Source organism: Bos taurus, chromosome Y, assembly GCF_002263795.3.
Source record: "Bos taurus isolate L1 Dominette 01449 registration number 42190680 breed Hereford chromosome Y, ARS-UCD2.0, whole genome shotgun sequence".
NCBI lineage: Eukaryota > Metazoa > Chordata > Mammalia > Artiodactyla > Bovidae > Bos > Bos taurus.
The window spans coordinates 1578596-1605250 of NC_082638.1; the positions used below are offsets into that span (position 1 = coordinate 1578596).

The 26655-nt window shown below is 50.4% G+C and overlaps 1 protein-coding gene across 2 annotated transcripts in view; it reads right to left on the minus strand.

The window, feature by feature from the left end:
• Nucleotides 1-15777, minus strand: part of MXRA5 (matrix remodeling associated 5) — a 29123-nt gene extending 13346 nt beyond the window's left edge. For both annotated transcript variants that reach the window (XM_002700420.6, XM_005228468.5), the window contains exons 1-5: nt 15634-15777; nt 11977-12195; nt 8880-9009; nt 7738-8128; nt 1359-6365 (exon numbers count right to left, since the gene is read on the minus strand). In XM_002700420.6, the coding sequence (XP_002700466.3) occupies nt 1359-6365; nt 7738-8128; nt 8880-9009; nt 11977-12195; nt 15634-15680 (5794 nt within the window). In that variant the 5' untranslated portion in view covers nt 15681-15777. The remainder of the gene's footprint in view (nt 1-1358; nt 6366-7737; nt 8129-8879; nt 9010-11976; nt 12196-15633) is intronic.
• Between the last annotated feature and the right edge of the window lie 10878 nt (nt 15778-26655).

The window sequence follows — 26655 nt, forward strand, 5'->3', positions numbered from 1 at the left end:
AATAAGAGACGCAGATTTGTGGAGTGGGATGAACCAAGAGAGGAACACTGACATATATACCCTACATGTGTACAATACAGACAGTGACTGGGAAGCTTCTAAATAACACAAGTAGCTCAGCCTGGTGCTCGGCAATGACCTAGAGGGGCGATCATCACGTTTAATTCCTCATGTCACCTAGAATCTGTTTGGACATCCAAGCAGATGGGTCGTTTCGGAGGAAGCAAAGCGGTCTTTGCAGCACCCCGGCCTGCCAAGTAGAGAGCGTCATACGGACCCTTGTTATATGGGCTGAATTTTGTCCTTCCACCATCAATTCCTACGTTGGAGTTGGGACCCCCACCCCCACCCCTAGAAGCTCAGAATGTGGCTGTGCTTGGAGATGGTCTTTAAAGAGGGGATGAAGGTAGAAAATGAGGTCTATGAGGGTGTGTCCTGATCCCATACGGCCGGGGTTCTGATAAAAAGAGGAGATGGGAACATCAGACATACAGACAGATGATCACGTGAGAAGACGGCCGCTGATACGCTAAAGAGGATTCAGGAGGACTTAGCCCCACTGTAACCAGGATCTTGGACTCCCAACCTCCCAAACGGTCAGAAAATAAGTTGGCTGCTCCAGCCGCCCCGTGTAGGGTGCTCAGTGATGGCAGACGGGGCTGACTCATTGAAATCACAGCTCCAGGTTCAAAGAAAACCAAGGCCCGCCGAGCTGAGACCAAACTCCAGCGACCTTCCAAGCCAGTGGGAGGATGCAGGGGACTTCCCCTCACTCCCCTCCCTTCCTGCAAGCCCCTCATGGTTTGCGGATGACTTCTGCACTGAATCTCAGAGGGATAAGGCAAGAGGTTCCTGTGCGGAACATTTCTAAGCCTCAGTTTGTCGTCATTTAGTCAGTAAGTCACATCTGATGCTTTGCGACCTTGTGGACTATAGCCAGCCAGCCTCCTCTGTCTGTGGGTTTCTCCAGGCAAGAATACTGGAGTGGGTTGCCATGCCCTTCTCCAGGGGATCTTCCCGACTTACGGATGGAACTCGCGTCTCCCGCAAAGGCAGGCAGATTCTTTACTTCCGAGCGCCCCTGGGAAGCCCTAAGTCCCGGCTAGGGAATGCTACGTGTTTCCACGGCTGCTTTAAAAAAAAAAAACAAACACCTCACACCCTTGTTCATTTCTCACTCCCCCGTCTCTGTAAAGGGATACACCCATGGATAGATTGTCTGGAGTCGTTTCCCATCACACCTACCCATTGTCCTCTTCTGACAGTCTCTGCTTCTACGTGGACTTCTTATACTCAAGGAACTCCCCCTTCCCCACCTACCAGCCCCACTTGGAACGCCTGACGTGTAAACGCCCTACCTGTGGACAGCTTGGTCCAAGTCACAAAGGGCTTGGGCTTCCCCGTGGCCTCACAGGGGAACGTGACGTCTGTCTCCACGGTGACGGTCACGGACTGCGGGGATTTGGTGACGATCTGTGGCTTTTCCCCGAGCGTCCAGAATTTGGACGCAGGCAGCCCTCCGGCAGAGAAGAGCTTTGTGCTGCCGTGATGGAAGCTTCTGGAGGGTGGGACGGAAGACGTCGTGAAAGGGACAGAGCTCCGGGTGGAGGAGCCCGGGGGGATGGTCTGTACGTTCATGGACGGGGGTGCTGTGGTCCTGGGGGGGTGCAAGATGGGAGGCGCTGGGGGCCCCAGGTCCATGTGGAAGATGCTCTGAGAGTGGATCCGAGTGTGGGGACCTACGTTGACCTTTCTGTCTCTCAACGCTGGGGCTGGAGAGCTGGGTCCCTGAGGTTTCGGAGTACCTCCCAACTGGGGGAAAGACAGGGTCCTGTTGATAAAGAAAGGGAATCTTCCACCGGGAAGAGGAGGCGCTCTTGAATTCGGAAGCTTGCCCACGGGGTCTCTTCTTAGATCGGGCAGGTGGTTATTTGCAAACGATCTGGAGTTGCCCTGGAATCGGTCAGCTCCTTGGCCGGTCACCGTACCAGGAACGCTAGGTTTGGAACCAGGCCACAAAACCACCACAGGAGTCGTCGGATAACTGGGTGATCTCGGAGTCGTGGCGTGCCTGCCCTCTGGCCAAACCCTCGACGGGTACGCAGTGACTCCCGGTTTGCGGGTCAGGTGACGAGGGGGCTGGAAGGTGACCGAGTATCTGAAGGGGCTTTGTGTGACCGTGTGCGGGGGTCTCATGGTTCCTCTCGGTGGGATTGGTGTGGCGGGAACTCTGGCTGGTTGGTGGAAAACCGGGACCCTCCCAGCCTCATCTGGACTGTCTGGAACATGGGGAAGCATGTTTTTCATTGTACCATCAAACGCTTCCTTTCTTAATGCCTCCTCTGGAGTCAAGGTAAATCTGTCCTGCTTGGAAGAGGGCGTGGATAACTGGTGTGCCTTCGATAAATGTTGAGTTACTTCGTTATTCACAGAAGGCGCTTTGGTTTCTGGGGTCCCCACGTAATGGAAGGTGACATGGTGTTTGGAAGCTTTCCAGGCTGGGGACGTCCCTGAAGGAAGAGGTGGTGTGGGCTCTGCAGTGGTCTCTGTGGAAGACATCAGAGTCGTGGGTGGGAATGGCGATTCTGGCTCCTCCAGTGGGGTGGGAGTGGACACGCAACTCTGGGGTCCGATTTCAGAACGGACAGTAGTGTGAGTGGTTTCACGGCCTCCCTGATCACGGACGGTGGTTTCCGCCAGACTCGAGGATGCCTCTACTTTTAGGACGGGGAGAGTCGTTGAAGGAGCCGCACGTTGGGGTTGAAACAGCGTAGAGACCGCCGCTGAAGGCGAAAACTCACCTAGATCCGCTGACTCTCTCACAGAGGGTGATTCTGTAAGAGCTTCCGAAGGGCTGGTAACAGGTGGGTCTGTGTGTTCCACTCCAAGCTGGGTTGCCCCTGGGGGATCCCAGCTTGTCGTTTTTGGAAAGGGAGACGTCAGAGACACCTCCTTAAATCCTCTCGCAGGGGAGACCTCGGCCACAGAAGGTGATGCCGCATGGGTGACTGAGTCTCCAGGGACCAGACCGTGGGTTTGATAGTCCCTGAGGTCTGTGACACCATGGTTCTTCGTTTCCTGTCCGTCTGACGCAGGCTCGCGTGTGACTGGAACAGTCTCTTGGAATCTGTCAGAAGCTGAATATGTTTTGCTGATGCTGGCTGTGCTATAAGCTCCCATGCCGGTTATCTCCCGTGGGTCTCCAGTGGTGAAAGAGACGGTCGTAGGGGAAAGCGCAGCTTGGGAACTGAGGGGAAAAGAGATTCTATGCTTATCTTCTGGAGAAAAGCTGGGCTTGGACACGGAAGCTGCAGAGCTCAGGGTGGAAGTGATGTATCGGTGTCTGTTGCGTTTCTTGCCCTGTTTCCTGTGTGGGCTGCCCCTGGATACGGATTCGGCATGCTCCTCCGTGTCCAAGCGTCCGGCGGTACCTACGGCACTGTTAACCCAGGTCGTAGGAACCAGAGAACTTGCCACTTGAAGGCTTGGAGTCTTCGCTTCGGGGACTTGGGTCGGTGGAGGCGAGAAAGCATCTGTCGGGGCAAACGTCGTATGCGGGGTCTGTTTATGGCGGTGTCGGAATTTGTGGGGTCGGAATCGCCTCCTCCCGTTGGGCCTCTTTCGAGAAGGATGAGTGGTCAGCGCCGACGGTGAAGTGTCCTTTTGGGCTGGCGTGGTCACTGGTGCCGTGGTCATGTCCTTGCCAAACACAACGCCAGGCATGGACTCCCTGGGATGCTGAAAGTCAGTGACGCTGTTCACCACTTCTAGTGTCGAGTCAAGCGGGGTGGTCAGGTGTACGGCTTGCCCATTTCCCTTGATGCTTCTGGAGTCTGTGGGGTGCGTCTCTAGCGTACCCTCTTCCTGAAGTGTCTGAGAAGTCTCCTTCATGCCCTCAGGAGTCAGTGGGTGGCCTGGAGTGCTTAAACCAGTTTCCACAAGCTGCGGGCTGTCTGTCTGTTCCTGGAGGTGAGTTTCAACTGGGATGCTGGGGTCCCCTAAGGTGGGGTCTTCAAGCGGCTCAGACGTCCTAGCCTCGGCAACCCACGAGGCGGGAGTTGGTGTGAAGCGTGTGGAGGCCTGTTCTTTCACGGTCTTCTCAGCTGGTTGTGAATTTGTCCCCAGATCGGGGTAAAAGTAGGTCACAGTCTCAGACTCAGCCAAAGGTACGGCGTCCATCGGAGATTCATCCTCAGGGGATGTGGCCTCTGGCACGGACCCAACATGGAGGGTGGACCAGCTGTCTGTGGCTACATTTTCCTCAGTGGGCTCTTTGTGTTCCATTTCCAGGGTCTGCAGAGTAGAAGATTCATAAAGTACAGATGCCAGTGTCGTGGCTGGGGTCTGGTTGGAGTCAACTTCAGTGGGAGTTGCACCCACGGTCTTCTCAGAAGAGTCCTCATCAATAAATTCTTCCGAGCGAGTGCCTGTCACTCTGGGTTCGCTATGAACGACTCCGTCATGGCCAGGTTGGAGCGGAATGGTCCTAGGGGAGGAGACAGCACTGGAAGCCTGCTCTTCCTCGCCAAACACGAACATATCTCCCGACGATTCTTCTGAACTGCTTGTGGTCTGCACGGGCGATACTGAGCCGGGAGCGACGGCAGGCAGAGGTGAAGTCACTTCCTGCCTCATCAGTGAAGGTGCGCGGACTGTGATGACCTGCGGTCCTTCCGTTCCCTTAGGGAGACTTCTCCCACGGACTCTGGCTAAGATATCTGCCCAGCGCTCTGGATTAATCTGCTTCTTGGCCACGTTTACCCTCCGCCTGGACTCGAAAACTCTGCGGCCTTCGGCAACGTTGGTCTCCGGCTCCTTGGTGGGGTGCTTCCAGGGTTTCAGCTTTCTGCGCCCTTTCCTGGTCTTCTTACCCCCACCGCTGGCGTCATCCGTTGCTCGGATTAACGCCTCTTGGTCCTGTGGGTGGAGGACCGTCTTCGATGTGTTCTCTTCATCTCCCATGCCGGATCCGCCTTCATCCTCCACGATCCCGCCTCGCCCTCCAGAAAGAGTCCTGCCTCCCGGGCGTCCGCGTCTTTTCGGAGACCCACGGGACCCCTTCTTGCTCACCTGGACCCCCACCGTAAAATGATCCGACCCTCGCTGGTTGACAGCCACACATCTGTAGTAACCACTGTCGCTGCCTTGAACCTTGGGGATGGAAAGGGTGCCGTCGGCCAGCACGTAGGCATGTGAGGCGTTGGCCATTGCGTTCAGCATCCTTTTGTTTGGAAGGATCCAGCTGATCTGGGCTTCCGGTACAGCCAGTGCCTGGCAAGGCAGTGTCACAGGCTCCCCTGGGTTCTTCTGAATGGTTACTGTATATGCGTCGGGAGGCTGAATGACCGGCGGCTGTACCAGGACCCTGTAGAGCATCCGGTCTGTCTCATCCCTCACCCGAGCGATGCACTGGTACAGACCAGCGTCCGACGGCTGCGTCGACCTGATCTTCAGCCAGCCGCTGGTGAGGACGGAGAACCTGCCGTCACGGTCTTCCATCGGCGCTTTCACGACAGACCCGTCCGGGAGCACCCAGGAGATGGAGGGGCTCTCGGAGGCCCTCACGTTGCAGCTCAGTTGGCAGGCGCTCCCCTCCAGGACAGTCTGGGCTCTCTGCACGGCTCTGCCAGGCTCAATCATAACCCAGCTTCTGCTAGGAGACAGCCTCGCGTCCTTGGCGGACATGACCAGGGCGTGCCGAGACGAATACGACAGCACCACCAGTTTGGCTGAGCTCAGACGCCGGTTGAGCTGCAGCTCTATGGACGGCTGCATGACCCACTCTGGCTCGGCGAGGACGTGGGCCCTGACGCCTGTGTAGTACAGCGTGCTGTCGTCGTCCGCATCTTGCCTGTACTGGTAGCCGAGCCTGGGGTCTTTGCCGAGTGCCGGTTCCCGGTGGAGCTTCACAGGGACCTCGCTGTAGTAGGCAATCAGCTTCCAGAGCTTCTCGTAGTTCTGTCGCGTCATGGGACACTCAAAGTCTAAGGCGACCGTGGCATTGATCTCTATTTCCTGGGGGTCCGTCTGGTTCAAGTGCAGCCTGTACACGTCGGTGGGCTTCTTGATGTCACAGACCAGGTGGACCGTGTTTCCGTGCTCGTCGCTCATGTTCACGGACACGTTCCACGCAGGGAACTGGAACCCGTCTGGGGAGAAGGGATGGTCAGCACCCTCGTCTTCGTCCTGATCGTCCTCACTACTCCGGCTCCGGTTCTGTCTCAGCGGGGACTCGATCGAAGGCTTCTGACAGCGGACATCCCGCAGCTTCTGAAGCTCCTGTCCGTGCCACTTCTTGGGACTGAAGCACGTGGAACAGAGCTGACCTCCTTCGTACGCTTTGTCCTTCTTACACTTCAGGACCCCTGAAACACAGCAGCAGACAAACATGTGCTAAGTCAACGACCCGAAGAATGGACAGAGGATGAACCCTGTGTTTGCATTTTTATCACCTGGGTGCATCTCAGCCAAGATTCAAGATTTTATCTACCTGGTATCCGTGATGTCACCTAGCAGCTTAAATCCATTTAACCTCATGTGTGATAACTAACCAGGGTCTGGGAGGTTCTTGACAGGGAGTACTTTTTAAAAAGATATTGTTAGGGACTTCCTGGTGGTCCAGTGGCTAAGACTCTGTGCTCCCAACACAGGGGGCCTGGGTTCCATCCCTGGTCAGGGAACTAGATCCCACATGCAGCAAGGAAAAGACATTTTTAAGTTGACAAAGAATCTCTCTTCATACATATGATGCAATTTTCCTTTTATGAAGGTCCAGGAGAACCTATGTAAGTCTCTGAAACCCATGAATGTATTTCCAGGTCCTAGAACCAACTGTGGGGCTTTCCTGGTGGCTCAGATAGTAAAGAATCCGCCTGCAATGCAGGAGACTGGGGTTCGATCTCTGAGTCAGGAAGATCCCCTGGAGGAGGAAATGGCAACCCACTCCAGTCTTCTTGCCTGGAGAATCCCATGGACAGAGGAGCCTGGTGGGCTACACTCCACAGGGTTGCAAAGAGTTAGACACAACTGAATGGCTAACACTTAAGAACCAACTCTTGGCACGGGCCGTGTCACATTGACCTTTCATAACTACATTTTCTCTTGAAACAATTTTTCATTTCAGGCAGTATTTTCTTTTTTGGATTCACATTCTTACTCTTGGCTTCCTGGACACTCAATCTTCCAGAATTTTGTCCTACTCTGGCCAACGCTGACACTTTCAGTGTTTCTCTGCCCAACTCATTATGGATGAACTATTCCTGGACTGGGTCTGAGACCCCTCCCTTCTTGCCCTGCCCTGTCATTGAGGGTCTCGCCCACGCAGGTGGTTTCAATTACCGTCTACTGGCCACCGATGAGTCCTGTCTATGCTTCTCCATTCCAAACCCATCCTAGGAGAGGCACACCGACGCCCGACTTGACAAGCCCATCAAATGGTACAAATGCTCCTCAAACTCATGTCTACAGAATCAAACTATATTTTTCTCCCTGCTAAACGTCTTGCGGCTTTTCTGTATTTATCTGTGCCAAGTCGCTTTAGTCGTGTCTGACTCTTTGCGACCCCATGGACTGTAGACCCACCAGGCTCCTCTTTCCATGGGGATTCTCCAGGCAAGAAGACTGGAGTGGGCTGCCCTTTCCTCCTCCAGGGGAATTTTCCTGACCCAGGGATCGAATGCAGGTCTCCCGCACTGCAGGTGGATTCTTGACCGTCTGAGCCGCCTGTGCGGTTCCTACCTTTGGTTTTGGCGTCCCACTGCAGAAACCAGGTCATGTCACAGTCACAGGCCCACGGATTGCCATGCAGGTAGAGGTTCTCTAGAAGCGGCATGTTCTGCAGCATGCCGGTGGGGAGAGTGCTGATGGCGTTCTCGGCCAGGTAGAGGTGTCTCACGGTGGAGAGCCTGAAGTAGTCCAGGAAGGCGAAGGTGGAGAATGTGGCGGGGTGCAGCTGGCGAAGCAGGTTCCCCTCTAAGTGGAGGAGCCTCAGGGAGGTTAAGCCCCTGAACGCTTCCGGGTGGATGAACTCGATCTGGTTGTGGTCCATGTGCAGCCTCACCAGGTTCCACAGCCCCTGCAGGGTCTCGCCCGTGATGACGCGAAGCTTATTGTAGCTGAACTTGAAAACCTACAAAGACCGGAAGTGGAAAATGTTGCACCGGAAGTGGAAAATGTTGCACCGGAAGTGGAAAATGTTGCACCGGAAGTGGAAAATGTTGCTCAGTCGTGGGATAGCCTTTTCCTTCTCCAGGGAACATTCCCAACCCAGGGATCGAACCCAGGTCTCCCACATTGCAGGCAGATTCTTTACCAGCTGAGCCACGAGGGAAGCCCAAGAACACTGGAATGGGGTAGCCTATCCCTTCTCCAGGGAACATTCCCAACCCAGGGATTGAACCGGGGTCTTCTGCATTGCAGGTGGATTCTTTACCAGCTGAGCCACAAGGGAAGCCCTGTTTATAATTTAAATAAAAGAAAACACCACAGACAGGAACAGAAAGCAGAACAAAGGTCTGGGAAGGAAAGACATGAAGCTCGTTTTTCATGTTTAGAAAAAGTGGCCTTTTCATTCATTGTGAAGGAGGATTTTAAAGTTTTCCTTCTCCACGGCTGGTGGTAGAGGTTGCAATTAGTGCTGGTCATATATGCCCAGTTTGGTTGGTTTTAGTAGCTAAGTTGTGACCGACTCTATGACCCCATGGACTGCAGCCCACCAGGTTCCCCTGTCCATGGGATTCTCCAGGCAAGAACACTGGAGTGGGTTGCCATTTCTTCCCCCAGGGGATCTTCCCGACCCAGGGATCGAAACAGTGTCTCATGCATTGGCAGGCAGATTCTTTACCACTGAACCACCTGGGAAACCACCACGCCTGGTTTACCTGGAGTGAAATGAGGTCTCTCAGAGCCCCGTCGGGGATGCTGGGGATGTCATTTCCATGGATCATGAGGAGCTCCAGCTTCGTCAGTCCAGTGAACGACGTTTCCGACAAAGCCTGTATGCTATTAAACCTAGAATAGAAAAAAATGGAAAGTCATTTCTGAAAAAAAAAAAAAAATCTTTGGGGCTGTCCCAACAGGAAAGAACAACTCTTTCTTTCAAAACAGGAAAGAGCCACTCTTTTTCTTTCAATGCTGAATGAGAACCCTAAAAAAACATCTGTGTGGGAATGAAAATCAGGAGCGCTCTGCCAATAATCGGTCATTCCCCGAGGGTTTTCAACCCTTTGCAGAACTGCTGACAGGCAACTCAGACCCTGAGTTCTATCTGCAGTAGACACTGCTGTTTTCTCTTTTGCTTTTTTCCCAACAAAATTACGCACCATGCCAGCCTCGTTATCTCCTTTGAGGCTGGACTTCCCTGGTGGCTCAGATGGTAAAGAAGCCACATCCAGTGCAGGAGACCCAGGTTTGATCCCCAGGTGGGGAAGATCCCCTAGAGAAGGGAATGACAACGCAGTCTGGTATTGCTGCCTGGAGAATCCCATGGACAGAGGATCCTGGAGGGCTACAGTCCACGGGGTCACAACAGTTGGACATGACTGAGCAACTAACACTATCCAGAAACAGTGCTGTGACATTATGAGTGATATTCTTCTACTACATGTACTTAATTTTTCTTTTTAATTTTCAGTTGGAGGATAATTGCTTTACAATGTTGTATTGGTTACTGCCATACATCAACATGAATCAGACAATAGAAACATGGTACGCTGAATCAAGTTACACCTTAAGCCAGATGGAAGTATTATGTGTTGGTGCCATGAAACTAGTCCTTGTCTTGTTTATTTCTCTTCCTTGGAAGGACTGATGCTCAAGCTGAAACTCCAATCCTTTGGCCACCTGAATCGAAGAGCTGACTCACTAGAAAAGACCCTGATGATGGGAAAGATTGAAGGCGGGAGGAGAAGGGGACGACAGAGCATGAGATGGTTGGATGGCATCACCGACTCAATGGACATGAGTTAGTGATGGACAGGGAGGCCTGGCGTGCTGCGGTTCATGGGGTTGTAAAGAGTCGGACATGACTGAACTGAATATTACATGAGACCATCTCAAGATACTGTTGGCGGAAGTAGGAAAAAGAGTCATTTTGATATCTGTCTTTGCTTCCAATGGCAAAGTCTTTGCATGCTCGGTCGCTAAGTTGTTGTCCCACTCTTTGCAACTCTATGGACTATAGCCCACCAGGCTCCTCTGCCCGTGGGACTCTTCAGGCAAGAATACTGGAGTGGGTTGTCCTGCCCTCCTCCAGGGGATCTTCCTGACCCAGGGAATGAACCTGCGTCTCCTGCGTTTCCTGCACTGCAGGCAGATTCTTTACCGCTGAGCCACTGGGGAAGCCCAAGAGACAAGAGTGATCGCAGATCAACTTTGTTTTCCTTTCTACAAACTCGGAGCGCCCGTTCTACCCGATTCAAAGCAGCTTTAGTTCCTCTTCTGCATAAATCGGAGGACTGTGAAAAGGAAACTGGTTTTAAAATTGTCAAACGATTTAACGATTATAAAAAGGAAATGGTTACTATTCTCTCTTCTGGCAAAGCCAACGTCTTTTCCCTGTGGAGTGATCATCATCGTGGTTAGATTTTTTTTTTTTTTCAGACAGTCAAGTTTGCCAAGCTTTTTTTTTTTTTTTGAGAGAGAGCTATTTCATGGTCCATTGCTATAGATTTTTGAAGTGTTTATCTCACTCTCTTACTGCCCATTCCTTCACTCTTTTACTGGAGCTTCTAATCGATAAAGGCAAGAATTTTCAAGGCTCTGTACTCGAAGAGGACTTTGTCTTACTGGTCACTTTGTCTTACTAATACGTCTGTTCATCAAACCCTAAATAGTTTTGTTGTTTTATAGGTGGTAGGAAGTAGCTAGCATATTTTGCTGAAGAACTCCAAATGATTGTTTACTATTAGAATTGTGCAAATGATGGTTTCGTATGAAAATTTTATGAGTACCTATAATTCACGGAAATGGACACTTAGGTATAGAAAGTACATATGGGTATAGAAGAAAATTGAAATGTAAAAGTTCTACCCGAAATGCAGCACTAAAATATCTGTTTAGAGGACTTCCCTGGTGGTCCCAGGTGGTGCCAGTGGAAAAGAACCCACCTGCCAATGCAGGAAATGTAAGAGACGGGGGTTTGATCCCTGGCTTGGGAAGATCCTCTGGAGGAGGGCATGGCAACCCACTCCAGCATTCTTGCCTGGAGAATCCCCAGGGGCAGAGGAGCTTGGTGGGCTACAGTCCATAGGGTTGCAGAGAGTTGGACAGGACTGAGCAACTAACACTTTCACTTTCTGATGGTCCAGTGGTTAATACTTCATGCTCCTCCCAATGCAGGGGGCCCAGGTTCAATCCCTGGTCTGGGAACTAGATCCCATATGCCTTAACTAAGAGTTGGCGTCACACAACTAAAGATTCTGTATGTTGAAACTGAGGCCTGATGCAGCCACATAAATAAATACATTAAAAAAAAAACTGTTTAAAAGACATCAATATTTTAAATAGGCAAAACCTGAAAGAACTCTTATTTCATCAAAGTCACGATTGCGTCATACTGATAATTTACAGAGTCGAAGATGTCTCACTCATTCTATTTATCGTTTTGTAATAACTGCTGAAATCTATTTAAACGCTATTAGTATATTTATGCATGCATCATATATTTTGCATCTGCAGTGCATTAAAGAATTGTTAACAATGGAAATGTATCAAGGAGCCGAAGCTGTCTCTGATGGCTCATAATCAAGCTTTGTGACAGAGACTCGTGCTGATGGATTAAGTCAGATACTAGCCCCAAAGGACCACATTTAGTAGAGTTATAAATGTCCTGTTGATTAGGCCCACATCATGCAAGACACGGTGACGCACACACGAATACACACTCACCGTCACATATGTGCTCACACACCCGTACACGAAACCCGCCCGCCCGCTCGCGAGGAGGCTGAGATGGCTCAGAAGGAATGTGGTACAAACCCCAGATTGATTCTTTCCACATGTGGAGAGATCCCAGCGGGCACGGAAGCCAAGGAGCGGAACGTGCAGTGGACTTCGCTGGGGACGTAGCAGGCGCAGGGGTGGGGGCAGGCCAGTGCCACGTGGGGGCGTCCCCAGAGCAGAATCAGCACCATGGAGAGGGCCCGCCATCGCGCCCATGTCATCGGCATCTCGTCCGGGTGGGCCATCCCGGCACACCTGTCGGGGAACCACACAAAGCCAGGTGTCAGACAGCCCTTCCGTACTGCCAGCTGGTTTTACCTGCACTGTGCCTCACGACGCTAAGCTTCCCAAGGCGTCACCATGGGGCGTCTGAATGACGCAAAGCATGTGTGTGGAGCAACACAAACTTTAAGATTTTTTTTCAATTGTCGTTTGCCACTCAGTTTCATGCAACTGTAGAATACAGCCTTCACTCTTGACATTGATATTACAACTTGGAAATGTCGCTGTGTTTTAAGGGAGGATATGAATTTGACAGGCCCAGTGGAGTGGGTAGCTGTTCCCTTCTCCAGGGGGATCGTCCCAACTCAGGGATCCAACCCAGGTCTCCCGCATTGCAGGCAGGTTCTTTACCAGCTGAATCACCAGGGAAGCCCAAGAAGGCTGGAGTGGGTAGGCTATCCCTTCTCCAGGGGATTTTCCTGATCCAGGAAGCCAACCAGGATCTCCTGCATTGCAGGCGGATTCTTTATTAGCTGAGCTACCAGGGAAGCCCTGTACATACCGACAAATACACAAATGGGTGTATATATACAAACATATATTTGTATAAAAGTATGAAAGCTGAAAGTAAAGGGTTAGTCACTCAGTCATGTCCGATTCTTTGCAACCCCATGGACTGTAGCCTGCCAGGCTCCTCTGTCCATGGGATTCTCCAGCCAAGACTACTGGGAGGGGTTCCCATTTCCTTCTCCAGGGAATCTTCCTGACTCAGGGATCAAACCCAGATCTCCTGCACTGCAGGCAGATTCTTTACTGTTTGAGCCACCAGGGAAGTCCTATATGCATAAGTATGCATTTGTAAAAATGTATATATATACACAAATATACAAATATATGTATATGTAAATATGTATTTGTATAAATGTATTTATAAGGGCTTGCCAGGTGACTCAGTGGTAAAGAACCTGCCTGCCAATAAAGGAAAGTCAGGAGACACAGGGTTCAATCCCTGGGTCAAGAAGATCCCCTGGAGGAGAAAATGGCAACCCACTCCAGTATTCTTGCCTGGAGAATTCCATGGACAGAGGAGCCTGGCGGGCTACAGTCCAGGGGTCACAAAAGAGCTGGACATGACTTACCAACTAAACAACAATGTATATATACCCACAAGTATATACTTGTATGAATGTGTATATATATATATTTGTGCTTATATATAGCGATGAGAAATTCCATGGACAGATGAGCCTGGTGGGCTATAGACCATGGTGTCGCAGAGAGTCAGACAGGACTGAGCGGCTAACACCCACATTATTTGAAACATGTTTCAAGTCATAAAAGTAACTGTTATCTATCCACCTCCGATGTTTATCTCGAGCCGTTACATACTGTATATAACTGAATAACAAGCTTCTCAGGAAATCCATTAGGACCAGAAGTATTTCCTTCTTTTAATGGCATTCCTTAAAGTTTTACTCATACCATCTTCAAGGGCTTATAGAGATGTTCACTAAAGCAGAATGTATTCCATTGTATGTGGGTTTGTCTCCTCTCCTTAATTTTTTTTTCCTCCCTTGGAAGAACCGAAATGTTGAGAGGGAAAAACATTATTCTTTACCAGGGAGCAAATTTGGAGAAATGTCTGAAAAATGTGCCATGAGAGACAGAGGCAAGGAATAGCCTGATGAAGAATCTTGAGGCAAACAAAAAAACGTCAGTAAGACCAAAAAAAAAAAGGAGGGGGGGGGAAGGAAGTATAAAGGATAGGAAAGAAGGGAGATCAGAAGGGAAAATAGGGAAAGAGAAAAAAAGAAAAAAGGAAGGAAAAGATCAGATAAAATATTAGCTTGCATCAGCCGCTACCTCCTTTAGAAAGTCAGTGACTATTTCTTCATGCATCAGTCATGCCTTCATCAAATCACACTTTCGGCAACTCTTGCATGAAGTTTATGGATCAGTAAGTAACAACACAGGGAAGGTGGAGAAACACGGATAGAGAAATGCGCCGGTTCCCCACGGTTGCCAACTCCGACTTCTGATCATAAACACTCTTTATTTGCTCCCGGGCTGTAGGGACACCCCAGATGCATGCACAGCGTTTCTCGCCCTTTAGGGGCCCTGGGAACAGACGTTTTCTGAAGCCCTTACGCGTTTCGTTTTTCAGCTGCTCCTAAAGAGCTGACGGTGCAAGCAGCTTTGCAAACACCGAGCCCAGGCGCCTCCTCTCCGCCTTGGAACCGACCGGCTTCTGCAGAGCGTTTTTCGGTTCTCCAGGCCCCTCACCCGCGCGCTTGACCCTCCACACGGGCTCATGCCCCCCGCAGGCGGAGCTCGTCCCCGGCGCTCGGCTTTCTACCCAGGGCGCCCCCCCCCCCCGCCAGAAGACCGCAGGGACGCGCCCCCGCTCCCCTTTGAACCCCAATCCCGAGGCCTCGCGGAGAAGCCTCCCTGAGTCTGCACGATCTCCGGGCACGCCCGGCGACCCCCGGGAAGCTGGACTCGGGGCGCGAAGCAGTCGGCGGGCGTCCACCCGGCGGGGTAGACTATGGAGGGGCCGGACGCGCGGCCTTGCGCCCCTGGCCGGCTTCCAGCGCGCGCTCCGGGCGCGCCCGGGCAGGCTGCGCCGTGACTTCACGAACGAGCTTTCCCGGAGCGCGGCTCGGGTTACCCCGAGGGTCTCCGACGCCGGAGACTCGGACACCAAAGGGCGTCTCTCCCCCAAACTATTGACTTCCTCAGCTTGCGCGCGGATCAGAGACCCCACCCACCCACCCACCCACACCCCCGTCCCCCGGCAGAGGAAGGGGGTTGCTTTGCGTCTCCCCACTTTGCAGGGCAAAAGGAGGAGGTGGGCGGGGGTTAGCGGTGGAGAGTCTTAGGGATCTGGAGAAATTGGGGAGACGGCCCCGCAACTGTGACTTGCCCCTCGCCACCAACGCAGGAGCGCAGCCGGTTACACTTGAGGGTCTTGTCGGGGGGTCCCCAGGAAACCAGGGATGGAGGAGAGAGAGGCCACTTTGGAAAGGGGACCTTAGACCTAGTCTGTGCATCTTCCGGGATGATTTCCGTCAGCTTCTGTGCTGGATGGTGCTGTGCTGTGCTTAGTCGCTCAGTCGTGTCCGACTCTTGGCGACCCCACGGAATTCTCCAGGCCAGATACTGGAGTGGGTTGCCATTTCCTTCTCCAGGAGGATCTTCCCCACCCAGGGATCGAACCCAGATCTCCCGCATGGCGGGCTGATTCTTTTACCAGCTGAGCCACCAGGAAAGCTCTTTCTGGATGGTAGCTGTACCCTTAAAAGAGCGCCAGGAAACATTTCCAGAAGTCTTCTTTGCCCTCGCCCCCTGCTCCCCCCAATGCAATACCGGTCCCCTTTCCAACTCTCTCCACCCCTTGCAGACAGAGCAGGCCCCCCCGCCCCCACCTCCCCAGCAACCGCCGGGGGCGCCCAGGCAGCCCTCAGTCCTCACCTGTTCGTCGGAAGCCGCGACCCACCGGAGCGGTGCGCCCAGAGCATTCACCGGGCCGGGGCGCGCGAGTCACCGCCGGGGGTCGGCCGGGGCCATGTCCTGCTGCCCGGGGGGCGAGGCGAGCGGCTCGGCTTCCCAGCGCGGCGCCCTTTTATTCCCGTCGCCGAGAGCCTTCCCCGAGAGCACGCCTCGGCCCAGCCCCACCCTGCCCCACCCCGGGGAGACGGGGCGCGGGGGACCCTGGCCGCGCCGCCGCCGCGCGCTCAGCCCTCCTCTCGGCTCCGCATGGCGCCGCGGCCCGGGTGGGCACGACTCGTCCACGCCGGTGGGGCGAACCGCTGGGGCCCCGCGCACACACGGCCGGCTGGAGGAAGCTGGAGGGGCTGGTGCGGGGGTCGGGCGGTGGGGAAGTATCCGGGCCCCCTCACCCGCGAGAGGAACTCCGGGGGGTACCCGAGGGACGGAGAGATACCCGGGAGCGCACAGCCCCGAGGTCTGCGCCCGGAGCGCCCTTCCCAGCAAGATTTGGAGGAGGACTGTGTCTTTCCTTTCACGGGGGGAAGAGAGAAGGAATACGGCTTGCGCTCCCCCAGGCGGGCTGGAGTTTTCTCTGGCGGCGCCTCCGGACCCCGAGTGCAGGCTGCAGGCAGCCGGGGGCGCCCGCCGGCATCTCCGGAGGAGCCGTAGGCGAGGCTGCAACCAGAGCCCCCGGCCACGCCCTCCCGCTTCTCCTGTGGCTCCTGGCAGCCACCATCCCTCCTCCAGCCTGAATCCTCCTGCCAAAAAAAAAAAAAAGGTGGAATGCTTTCTTTTTTTTTCTTGTCCCGGTTTGGAGAGCCTGAAGGGGCTGGGCCCGGATGAGCGCTTTGGGGAGCCCCGAAGTACTGGCTGGGGCAAGTGAGATGGAGGGCTGGAGGGGAGGGCTGGGGAAATCGAGGCTGGAGAGGACCCTGCTCTCTGTAACGCAGAAGGGGAAGCGGGCAGAGAAGGACCTATGTTGGTTTCCAGGAGGAAGGAGAACTGGAAAAAAAGGGCAAGGGGTCAGGTGAGGGCTGTTAGCAGTGAGACCACCTGGGCAGAGTTAAGGCAGGCTAAGGGCAGTCACTGGGAAGAGAGAAAAACAGGCTGAGCACCCAAAGAATTGGTGCCTTCCAACTGTGGTGCTGGAGAAGGCTCTCGAGAGTCCCTGGACTGCAAGGAGATCCAACCAGTCCATCCCAAAGGAGATCAGTCCTGAATATTCATCGGAAGGACTGATGCTGAAACTCCAATCCTTTGGCTGCCTGATGCAAAGAGCCAATGTACTAGAAAAGACCCTGATGCTGGGAAAGATTGAAGGCAGGAGGAGAAGGGGACGACAGAGGATGAGATGGTTGGATGGCATCACCAGCTCAATGGACATGAGTTTGAGTAAACTCCGGGAGTTGGTGATGGACAGGGAGGCCTGGCGTGCTGCAGTCCATGGGGTCCCAAAGAGTCGCAAAGAGTTGGACACGACTGAACTAACAACACACATTACTGGCTTTTGGGCTTCCCGGGTGGCAGTAGTCCTAAAGAACCTGCCTATCAGCTTCTTTAAAGACTCCAGGTTCTTTTTGGATTCTTAAGGAGACTTTGGAGAAGGCAATGGCACCCCACTCCAGTACTCCTGCCTGGAAAATCCCATGGACGGAGGAGCCTGGTGGGCTGCAGTCCGTGGGGTCGCTGAGGGTCGAACACGACTGAGCGCCTTCACTTTGACTTTTCACTTTCATGCATTGGAGAAGGAAATGGCAACCCACTCCAGTGTTCTTGCCTGGAGAATCCCAGGGACGGGGGAGCCTGGTGGGCTGATGTCTATGGGGTCGCACAGAGTCGGACACGACTGAAGTGACTTAGCAGCAAGGAGACTTAGTCCTGGGTTCAATCCCTCCAGCAGGAAGATTCCCCCAGAGAAGGGCATGGTAACCCACTCCAGTATTCTTGCCTGAAGAATCCCGATGGACAGAGAAGCCTGGTGTGCTACAGTCTAGGGGGTCACCAAGAGTCAGACAGGACTGAAGCGACTTAGTGCACATCACCACCTCTTTATCCATCCCTCTGTTGATGAACATACGACTTAGCAATCCCACTCCTGGGCTTCCACCCAGGGGGGGGAAAAAAAGAAACATAATTCAAAAAGATACATGGACCCCAATGTTCATTGCAGCCCTGTTAACAATAGACAAGACATGGAATCAACGGTAAAGATCACTGAGTTGCAAAGACTCAGACAGGACTGAGCGATTTTCAGTCCCGTTGCTTAACAGGGGTTGTAAGAGTGAATTCTGCCTCCATGACCACCACTCACTCTCCATCAACAGAAGGACAACTGGCCCTCAGTATTCTAGGGTGAGTGGAGACAAAAGGGGGTGAAGAAAAAAAGAAGTCTGAACAGGCAGTGTGTACTTGCCCAAGCCGGGGAATCCCAGGGGTGGACTGGTATCTGATGGGGAAGCAGCATCTTTATTTGAGCAGAGACTTTGAGGAATGTTGCATGTGAAACTTGCCCCCCTGTCTGTCTAGGGGGAAGCCTTAAATGAGAATCCGAGCTACTGGCTCTGAGAATGAGGGGTTATTTTTGTGTTTCTCCCTTCCTTCATACCACAGTCAGTGGAAGTCTCCCATTCCATGGCGTTCACTCAAATGTTTCCAGATTTTTCTCAACTGCATATTTCAAAATAGAAAAGAAGAAGGACCCATCAGAGGGAGGCTCCCAGATCTCCCCAGCTCAGCTGAATTATTTCTGCCAAACAGGCTGGAGAAATTCCTGGTCAACCCGGAGGGTAGCCACGCAAGGACATGAACTCAAGAGTGACCCATCATCGTGGGGGTTATGCGAAATGGGATTTCTGGACAAAATGGAAACAATTTTGCCATAAGTAAGTGCTAAGTCCGTGTCTGACTCTTTGCCACCCCATGGACTGTAGCCCGCCAGGCTCCTCTGTCCTTGGGGATTCTCCAGGCAAGAAGACTGGAGTGGGTGGCCATGCCCTCCTCCGGGGGATCCCCCCAACCCAGAGACTGAAGCTGCATCTCCTCTGTCTCCATCACCGCAGGCGGATTTATCAGCCGTTGAGCCACCGGGGGAAGCTGGTGAACTGGGATGAGCAGGCTCACTTACGCATGAGTTTACAAAGAGTCGTTCAAGTCCCTCGGAAAACAGAGAAGACAGTGGGCCGCCAGGCAAAGTCCTGAGATTCGTGTTCTAAACAAACCACCCACCTTCTCCCTTACGCGTCCTTCAAGAGCATCTCAGGCGAGCTGACTCCGTTTACTCAGCTCAACATCCTGTATCCTCAAGTGACACACCTCAGGCTGCGATCTTATGTAACCGTCTTTCCGAGAGACTAAACATTTCCTGACGGTGAAGGAAGTTTAAAAAAAAAAAAAAAAAGCGAGGGATGTGATCGTATGTAAATTTCAACCCTGGGGCCAACACACCTATGAGACACCTGCAGAATTATATATATATATATATATATATATATATATATATATATATATCGATATACAGTGTATTTTGTGAAGGAATACAGATACAATGAACACTTTCTGCATCTGGAAACAGTCCGTGCCTGCTCAGTCACTTCCGTGATGTCCGACTCTTTGTGACCCCATGGACTGCAGCCCACCAGGCTCCTCTGTCCACGGGATTCTCCAGGCAAGACTACTGGAGTGGGTTGCCATTCCCTTCTCCAGGGGATCTTCCCCACCCAGCCAGCAATTGAACCCGAGTGTTTTGCATTGGCAGGCGGATTCTTTACCACTCGCGCCACCTGGGAAGCCCACAGAAACAATAGCCTGTGTGTATACTTGTGGGGGGAGGTGTGTGTGTGTGTGGCCTGGGCTAATTGGAAAAATAATACAGTGTTGCAATAGCAAGTTCAACCTTGATGGGGTTGGGGGATGGTACAGACTCAGAGGAAGTCAGATGACCTGGATCCTTCTGTAATTTTAGTGGTTAGGAGACCTAAAAGGTTGTTCTTCAGTTGGTCACTTATATCCAACTCTTTGCAATCCCATGGACTGCAGCACACCAGGCCTGCCTGTCCATCACCAACCCCCAGAACTTGCTCAAGCTCAAGTCCATTGAGTCGGTGATGCCATCCAACCATCTCATCCTCTGTCGCCCCCCTCTCCTCCTGCCTTCGATCTTTCCCAGCATGAATAGATAGCCCACGGGCTGAACTCAGGACGGCTGGTGTGCAGGAACCTTTGGAAGAACAGGTTAACCGTGCTTCAAAAGGAAATAAAATTCAACAGTGGGCAGGTTCCTACCTGCTTATGTAGTTCCCATCTGATTTTGTCACCTCAGCAAGGGCTAAATTAATTCCATACCATTCCTGTCAAGCTCCCAGCCAGACTACGTAACTTGCCCGCCTTCCATGATACAAGGTTGAGTCTTTGCGATGTAGGCCAAAATTCATTACATTCAGCCCTATAAATCCATGTCTCTGTAACCTTCGTGGGTCATAGGTATGCCCGCCCCCAGGGGACATGTAAGACGTGCAGGAGTACTTCACCTCCCTGTTGGCATTCAGTTGCTCAGTCGTGTCTGACTCTTTGCGACCCCATAGACTGCAGCTCGCCAGGCCTCCCTGTCCATCACCAACTCCCGGAGCTTGCTCAAACTCATGTCCATCGAGTCGGTGATGCCATCCAAGCATCTCATCCTCTGTCGTCCCCTTCTCCTCCCGCCTTCAGTCTTTCCCAGCATCACTCTTTTTCAATGAGTGTTCCTCTCCCTGGCTGTCTTTTAAATGTTAAAAAAAAAAAAATCCCTGTGGTGCCTATGTTTTATTTACTGTAGGAATAAATACACGTCTGTGCATGTCCTGGTTAAAACCCTTGTACCAGCCGTTGCTTTTGTACATCCTTTCAAAACGGGGCTTCCCTGATGGCTCAGGAGGGCAAGAGTCTGCCTGCCAATGCAGGAGACACAAGAGACCCAGGTTCCTTCCCTGGCTGGGGAATATCCCCTGGAGGAGGGCATGGCAACCCACTCCAGTATCCTTGCCTGGAGAATCCCACGGACAGAGGAGCCTGGCGGGCTACAGTCCACAGGGTTGCAGAGGGTCAGACACGCCTGAGGGACTAACTCTTAATCAATCAGAACAATGTCCATGAGCTGATTGCGCCCTCTTTGAACCACTTCTATAAAAGTCCTCAATACCCTTTCCTAGTGTTAAGACTGGAGAACACATGTAGGAAGAAAAAAGCCTCAGACGATCTGACTATTTGAAGATAAAATGCAAGAATAATTAAAAACGGAGTGGGAATGTATATTGCTACAGGCACTGTGGAGAACAGTGTGGGTGTTCCTTAAAAAGCTAAACATGGAGATACCATGTGATACAGCCATCTCACTCCTGGGCATATATCCAGAGAAAACCATAATTACACGCATCCCAGTGCTCATAGCAGCACTGTTTACAACAGCCGAGACATGGGAACAACACAAATGTCCATCAACAGATGAATGGATGAAGAAGATGTGCTATCTGTATACACTGGAATATTACTCGGTCATAAAAAGAATGAAATAATGCCATGCATGGATCTACAGAGTGTCATAGTAAGTGAAGGAAGTCAGAAAAGAACGGATCTCATACATGTGATACCACTTACATGTGGTACCTAAAATATGCCACAAGCAAACTTATTCATAAAACAGAATCAGACTCACGGGCATAGAAAATAAGTTTACGGTAAACAGCGAGGAGGCTTTCCCTTGTAGCTCAGTTACCTGCAATGCAGGAGACCCAGGTTCCATCCCTGGGTCAGGAAGATCCCCTGGAGAAGGGCATGGCAACCCACTCCAGGATTCTTGCCTGGAGAATCCCATGGGCGGAGGAGCCTGGCGGGCTACAGTCCACGGGGTCACACAGAGTCAGACAGGACTGAAGCAACTTAGCACGCACGCACGGGTGGACAGGAGACCGAATATCAGACTCTTTGGTGTCAACAGAATAATAATAATTATTGCATCAATAGAATAGTAATAGTGGTTATTCTCTTTGTAGAATAATTACTCTAAAACAGTTATTTGGCTTCCCTGGTGGCTCAGAGGTTAAAGCGTCTGCCTCTAATGCGGGAGACCTGGGTTCGATCCCTGGGTCAGGAAAATCCCCTGGAGAAGGAAATGGCAACCCACTCCAGTGTTCTTGCCTGGAGAATCCCATGGACGGAGCAGCCTGGTGGGCTACAGTCCACAGGGTTGCAAAGAGTCGGACATGACTGAGCGACTTTAACTAACTGTTATTTGAGGCAGATGGAGAAATTCTTCCAGGAAAGACAAAAATGTAAAAAAAATATTATTGTTGATAATATATTACATTGTATATTATAATTAATCAATATAACACTTTCTATATAATAATTTTGAGTAGTTACTATATTGTTGCAATAATATATAGTAATAGGTATTATTGTAATATATATACTGTACTATATACACTTGTAATAATATATATTATTATATTATATATTGTATACACATTGTAATGATACATAGCATCATTATTGTATTATATATATTGTTAGTATATTGTTATATATAGATAGTAATAACATATAGTATTATGCTATATATTATCTTATATACATTGTAATAATATACATATTATTGTTATATGTTATATACACATTGTAATAATACATAGTATTATATATTGCTATATATACATTGTAATTATTATATATGCATTATAATAGAGTATTATTACATTATATATTATATATTGTAATATATAGTATTATTGTTATATATTATCATATATACATTGTAATGTTATATATAATATATACATTGTAATAATATATAGTATTAGATTATCATATATACATTGAAATAATATATAGTATTGGTATATATATTATAATGTATTATTACTATATTGTATATATACATTGCAATAATATATAATAGTATTATATTACATATTGTTACATATGGTAATAATACATAGTATTTTTATATATTATATATGGTAATACTATATAATAATTATATATTATATATGGTAATAATATATAGTAGTATATTATATCATTTACGTAGACATTGCAATGATACACAGCATTATTATTACTATATTGCTGTCTTTTGGTGGAAGACTTTCTCCATCTGGCTCAAATCCCACTGCGTTAGGAGTCATCTGCTCAAATGAAACCTGCTTGCTGGCCCTTGTTTCTCCTTTCTTCTCCCATCTCCCGGTCAGAAGGCTAACAGACAAAGCATTAAACCCACAGGAAACAGAGGCTCTTCTTTGAAAGCAGAAATGCGGACCGAAAGTATTTTAAAACATTCCTGCCCTGTATGTGACGCTACCCTATGCATCCTATGCTCCTTTGATGACTTTCAGGCCCCTGCCTTCTGGGTGTTTTTAAAGGATGCCTTTTGCATTTGCAAACTATCAGAGGACTAGCATTTGGAAAACAGGAGCGACATCCTTTCCAAAGGCTGGAAACGTCTTTGTTTTAGCTCTGGAGTCAGAGGTCACTTTTGATGCTCCAGACATACTTTGAATCTTTAATTCGACTACATGCAAAAGAGGGGGAGGAAACGGACAATTTGAGACATTTTCATTTGAATTGTTTTTACAGAGGGACCACAACACACACACACAAATCTGCCATAATTTTACTGTATGAAAAGTGTTAGTGTTAGGCACTAACTTATATTCTCTTTTGCAACCCTATGGACTGTAGCCCGCCAGGCTCCTCTGTCCAAGGGAGTCTCCAGGCAAGAATACTGGAGTGGGTTGCCATGCTCTCCTCCAGGGGATCTTTCCCACCCAGGGATCGAACCCAGGTCTCCTGCATTGCAGGCGGATTCTTTACCATTTCAGCTACCCTCATAGAGTCGGACACGACTGAAGCGACTTAGCAGCAGCAGCATATAAGACTATGCGATCAACGCAAAGCATAACATGTCTTCACTGAAAAAGGAGTGAAGATTCATTACAAGTACCAGGCATGAATGGAATCATCCACAATCTACAGCGTGTCAGTGTGTAAAGGAAAAAAAAAAAAGATTTAAACTTAATAAAGAGAAGCAAATGCCTCCGCTTTGATGATTCTGGCAAAGACCTTGAAAACTGCAGCTGTTCAGAACAAATGCGCAATTTCACTGTCACAGAGCAGGTAGATGAAAAGAGCAGAGAAAGTGGGGATCAAAAAAAGAATATGATGAGAAGAGTTTTAAATTGAGTAAAGCAGATGGCAAGGGGCCACCGCTTAAGCCACTGTACATCTTGGAAGACGAATTCAAAAAGGAAGCCAATTTCCAAATTAAAAAAATAAAACCATCGCGGAAAGAATGGTTGCTTTTTTTTTTTTTCCACCCCCCCCCCTTTTTTTTTTTCTTTCTTCTTTGTGAGCTGTGCTTACTTGCCCCGTTACTGATCATCTGGGAATTTGTGGTGGCGAATTTTTTACGTATAATTTGTTTTTAAGAGTTCCATGGTGCCCTGGAATGGGAGTGGATGGTTTGAGGGGGTGGTTAGCTTCGGTTTAGGGGGGGAAATATGATGAAGTGTCAAAAGATTCTTTCTCAACACTGTTTACTTTGAAAAGAGGTTTCAGGTTCGTTTCTGGCTCATCATGGTTGCTGTGTTAAATTAAAGGGTTGAGGGCAAGCGTCTATTAAAGAGATCTAAAAATAAAAATGCAGATGCTGTGTCTCTCAAGTCTAGTGAAGAAGGTGCTGGGGGCGGGGAGAATGTTCTCATGGATGGACCGCCTGGTAGGAGCTTCTTAAAATAAAAACAGTGCTTGCTAATTCCAGGAGATACGGTATTACGTGTCATGCTTTGCAAGAAGACCCCACAACATATGGATCGGAGAAATCTTACTAGGTCAGTGTTTCTAAAGTCTCAACGTTCTTTTGAGTCACCCAGAGGTCTTGGTACAGTACAGATTCTTATTTGGGAATATTCATTGGAAGGACTGATGCTGAAGCTGAAGCTCCAATACTCTGGCCACCTGATGCGCAGAACAGACTCATTGGAAAAGACCCTGATGCTGGGAAAGATTGAAGGCAGGATGAGAAGGGGGCGACTGAGGATGAGATGGTTGGATGGCATCACTGACTCAATGGACATGGGTTTCAGCAAACTCCGGGAGTTGGCGATGGACAGCGAAGCCTGGCGTGTTGCAGTCCATGGGGTCGCAAAGAGTCGGACACGACTTAGCGACCGAACAAGGATGGCTCTGGTGCTCAAGAGTCCGCCCACCAATGCAGGAGACACAGGTTCGATCCCTGGGTCGGGAAGATCCCCTGGAGAAGGAAATGGCAACCCACTCCAGTATTCTAGCCTGGAGAATCCCGTGGACAGAGGAGCCTGGCGGGCTACAGTCCATGGGGTCGCAGAGAGTCAGACACAACAGAGATTCTTACTTCACATATCTGAAGTAGTTGGCCCCAAATTGTGCATTTCCAGCGCTTCCCAGGTAATACTAATGCTCTGGATCCATGCACCGCAGTTTTTGAGCGGGGGATCCACTGAAACGAAGTCTCCTGGATTGAGAACCTAGCCGTGGAATTGTTCTTCGGCTCCCCAGGCCACGTGACCATGTAGTCAGGGTTGTAAAACTGAGATTGCAGCTTCCCTGGTGGCTCAGTAGTAAAGAATCCGCCTGCCAATGCAGGAGACATGGGTTCGATCCCTGGTCCTGGAAGATTCCCCTGTGCCATGCGGCAACAAAGCCTGGAAGCTGCAGCTACTAAAACCCTCACGTCCTAAGAGCCCACAGGGCTCCAGAACAAGAGAAGCCACCGCAACGAGAAGTCCACGAACTGCAACCGGACAAGAGCAAGGCCGGAAGAGCAGGCCATACAGAACCGAAGCCGCCTTCTCTCCCTGCAGCTAAACGGCGCAGGGCTAAAAAAGGCAGGGGCCGTCCGAAAACTCTGTCCTTCTCGAAAGAAGTGACTTCCTTTTCACAGCCGCAAGCGCTGCAGCAGAATGTTAAGAAACAGGTTTGCACAGGTTCTCTTGTTGAGACCCTACACATGGAGAAACGTCCTTTGTTAAGTTTCCTGGCGGTCCGGTAGTTCAGACTATTGCACTTCCAATGCAAGGTCACCGGTTTGATCCCCGGTCAGGGAACCGACATCCCACATGTCCTTCTACAAAAATAAAAGGGAGTTTGCAAATCTGTTTAAAAAGAGAGAAATATCCTTTGGCCCTTCGGAGAAAGCACCAGCAAAGGACACTTCCAGTTTCAAACTGGAGGGCGTGATTAGGAATGGGTTTCTGCTATGGTCCCACTCCTGCTGTGTTGGTCGCTCGGTGGTGTCCGACCCTTTTTGACCCCATGGACTGCAGCCCGCCAGGCTCCTCTGTCCATGGGGATTCTCCAGGCAAGAATACTGGAGTGGGTGGCCATGCCCTCCTCCAGGGGATCTTCCCCACCCAGGGATGGAACCCAGGTCTCCCACATTGCAGGCAGACTCTTAACCATCTGAGCCACCAGCTTTATGGTGGAACAAAAATGCAATAAATGTCTGTATCTCCCCCGCCCCATCATAAACTATTCTTACTTGGATCATCATTTTGGCCCCCACCCCCCTTGAGTTACAGTCTTCTCCCTGGAAGGAGATGAAATAGAAAAAAAGCAAAGCAAAAAAAAAAAAAGATTTCTAGCAAAAAGTTTGTTTCACACACACACACAAATCCACATTTATTTATGGGTTGAAAGAACTCCAAGATCCTGATGTGAAAACAGAAGAAAAAGAAGCCCACTTATAATGATGCTGCTGAGCTCTGAAAGGCTTTTTTGTGTAGACAAGTGGCTTAAGCACTCAAGAGACGGAAGCCAAACCCTGAGTTCAGGCTTCAGGTCCCACTTGGATCATCGTCCGAGCCCTTAGCATTCCAGACATGCTGCCTACCGAGGAGACGTTGGGATGACTTAAGATACGTGTGAACACACAGGAGGGGCCGCCGCGGAGATGTGGAAACATCCCTGGAGAATTAACAGAATAACACATGCCAG